The 3,330-nt window shown below is 49.8% G+C and overlaps 1 protein-coding gene across 1 annotated transcript; it reads left to right on the forward strand.

Moving 5' to 3' along the window:
- Nucleotides 1–343: 343 nt before the first annotated feature.
- Nucleotides 344–2,671, forward strand: ppp1r3g (protein phosphatase 1 regulatory subunit 3G). Its single transcript, XM_072679150.1, has one exon. It carries the CDS (start codon nucleotides 344–346, stop codon nucleotides 1,019–1,021), a length of 678 nt encoding a protein of 225 aa, XP_072535251.1. The 3' UTR covers nucleotides 1,022–2,671.
- The last annotated feature ends 659 nt before the right edge of the window (nucleotides 2,672–3,330 follow it).

The following is a 3,330-nucleotide window of genomic DNA, read 5'->3' on the forward strand; positions in this document are numbered from 1 at the left end:
GACATTAGGCTGCTCCAGAGAGTCCTATTTCATTACTTAATTACCATTACTTTTTTTCAAGGACTAGAAAAGCTGTGTGTGTGTGTGTGTGTGTGTGTGTGCATTTGCACATCTGTGTCAGCAATGGGTGCAACTCAGAGCAGCTGGATGCCTCCATTAGAACAGGTCCACAGCAGGTGAAGTGTAGGTCACCTGCTAGTATAGCGCATGCAATCAGGCCTGTCGTCGTCCAGTCCGGGGGCGTGCATGAACCCACCCCAGTGCATGAACCCACCCCCCACCCCTTGAGCCAAACTCCACACTGAGCTCCACTCCTGAGTGCTGCCCCTGCAGACAGGCCGCGATGTCCGTCCCGCAGGAGAACGGCGTGGTCTCCGATGAGGAGGACCACCTGTCCCAGGCAGAGTTCGAGATCGGGCTAGTGCACGCGCGAGACCGGCGTCGCGCCAAGTCCCTGCCCGCGTACCCGGAGCAAGCGAGCGTGCTGCTCCGCGCGCACTCGCACGGCTGCAGCAAGCGCGTGCGCTTCGCGGACGCGCTCGGCCTCACCCTGGCCAGCGTCAAGCACTTCAGCGCGGCGGAGGAGCCGCGCGTGCCCATGCACCTCTGCGGGCTCCCCCTCGCGCCCGCCCTCAGGGCGCCCGAGGACGACGGCGAGCTAGAGGAGCGCGTGCGGCGCTGCGGGCTCGCGCTCCAGAGGGTCACCGTCGGTTGCGGGCGAGTGCACGGTATCATACGGGTCTCCGCGGACGCGGGGGCGCGCGCGAGGGAGGTGGGCGTGAGGTACACGCTCGACGAGTGGCAGTCGTACGTGGACGCGCACGCAGTGCCTGTGTCTGTGCCGGCGGTGCTCGTGCCCGGCGGGAAGAGGTTCTCGTTCACCGTGTGCGCGCCCCCGCGCCCTGAGCCCAGCGCTGCCGTGCACTTCGCTTTATACCTGAGGACTGAAGAAGAGGAATTCTGGGACAACAACGACGGACAGAACTACACACTGAGGCCAGGGCAACTAAACAACGTGTGAAGACCCCAGGACTAGTTAAGGGGGGCTCTCTTCACTGGTGGTTGAGTTGCTGTAGGACAGTGCTGTAGGACACCTCTGGAGCCCCAAAACTGGTCCAGAGGTGAAGATCGACAGATCGGTGGCTCATGGGACGGGGAACACTATAAAGGTCATACCGAAGACGACCTCCTCTCTGTACCTGTGTAGCGGAGAGCCTTTACACAGGACAGTGTGTCAATGAAGGACAATGCTGCGTCAGTACTGACCGAACCCACTGGTCGGCACAAGCTGGACCCTCAATCACACCAAGTGTATCATGGTACGTTGTAAAGAATCACATTTCTGGTTGTTAATCACAGGTGAGGTGTTTTGCTATAAATCTGACACTCATTTAAAGAAATTCAATCACACCTAAAGACTCCTAAGACCTTTTGAACATTTATGCTGGATACTGGAACCCTACCACCATACTGAGCCACTGGTGAAGATCAGGACATTGTTGGTTCTTGGGAAATGCTACACTACACAGGTTATACTGCTGGTTCTCAATCCCACCGGAGGACCATTTAAACTGACAGGCTGTTTTACACTTTGCAATAAACGTTAAGACCACCGTGTTCACCATTAGTGTTGGGTCTTTAGCCCATCCGTGCAGGGAACACACACAGTGACAGTGAGCAGCCATCGCTGTGGGAGGGTGAAGGGCCTTGCTCAAGGGCCAAACAGTGGCAGCTTGCCGAGCCCAGGTATCAAACCCAGAGCCCGGAGCTCTAACTGCTGAGGATCGGCACATTGATGATCCTCAAACACGCCAAATACACTCTACCTGGCTGCCAGTGTGTTTTAATATAGAACAATGTTACAATGTTTGGACAAAAGTATTGGGACACCTGCATTCATTGTTTCTTCTGACATAAAGGGTACTGTACCATTATTCCAGAGTTCCACTGCTCCACAGCTCAATGCTGGTTGCTACTACTCTTATGCCACTAAGATATAAAAGTAGTAGTAACATGTCTGGCATCAGTCATGGCGCCAAAAAAGTTTATCTGCCCACCAACATTTGGACATATCGCTGCAGTCCATGGAAAAACACGTATATCCAGTTTTTTTGTATGAGATACTGATTAGATTAAAATCACTGCGACGATGAAGATCAGCAACATTGCCAAGGAGGAAAGACAGCAGCAATGATCTTAGAGAAGCAACTGTTGCTGCCCATTAATCTGGGAAGGGTTATTAGGCCAATTCCAAACACAATCAGAAGTGCAGGAAACATTCAAAACAATTGCCAATCCCTCCTCCCCCATCTGAACAAACCAAAAGACCTCTGAAACAATGGCATTTTTAGATTTCTAGAGTCAAATGTGAGGCCATCTATCCAACAAAAGCATGGCTAATATTGGGTCATGCAACAGGACGATGACCCTAAGCACACCAGCAAATCTATAACAGAAAAACTTAAAAGGAAAGAACCCAACCCAAATGAAATGCTGCGACAGGACCTTAAGAGAGCTGTGCATAAAATAATGCCCACAAATGTCAATGAACCGGACCAATTCTGTAAAGAAGAGTGGGCTACAATTCCTCCAGAACAATGTGAGAAAGAAGTCAGACAGAAAACCAGTCCTTCAAGTTACTGCTGCTAAAGGTGGTTCTACAGGCTGTTGATTCATGGGGTGTACTTAGTTTTTTTTTTTACACATGGCTTTTCCAGTTTGCCTTCATTTTTGTTAAATAAACAAATAAATAAATAAACAAGTAAACACTGAAACCTGGTGTTTTTCCATCTGAGGTTGCATTTACCTAATTAGCCTAACTGCATTTACCTGCTAAGATGTTTTTTCATTTGTGTCTCGATTTGTAAAACCATAGAATTAAAAGAAGGGTGTTCTTTGTTTTTCATAAGACCGTATCTCAAATCTTGTAATCTTGTAAAGGCAACTTGTGTTTGCCATGCTAGTAAAATCTCCAACACCGCTCGAGCGTAGTTTATGTACTCAGTCCTATCAGCTAGACTGAAGATTGGGGCACAGCCATCGTGAGATTGAGAGTTCAACCCCCAGCGATGCTGCAACTATCTGCAGTCGAGAGTCCAAAGCAGCATTGGCCTTGCTCGCGCTGCGTGGGTAAGATGGCCCCTATGTATATACAATCTTATGCAAAAGTTTGGGTACCCCTGCATGTGGTGGTTTTTTTTAAGCTTTAGTGAGTAAAAAAACCCTGCTGCTATTACCTTCCCCCTGGGCAGACATCAGCAAGACTCATACTGCTACACTGAGATACCTGTATTGTAATAAATGCTATACAGCTTTAAATAAGAGCATCTT

The sequence above is a fragment of the Salminus brasiliensis genome, chromosome 5 (assembly GCF_030463535.1).
Source record: "Salminus brasiliensis chromosome 5, fSalBra1.hap2, whole genome shotgun sequence".
NCBI lineage: Eukaryota > Metazoa > Chordata > Actinopteri > Characiformes > Bryconidae > Salminus > Salminus brasiliensis.

Coding starts and splice junctions, on each gene's coding strand:
- ppp1r3g (XM_072679150.1), top strand. CDS start 344: ATGTCCGTCCCGCAGGAGAACGGCGTGGTCTCCGATGAGGAGGACCAC.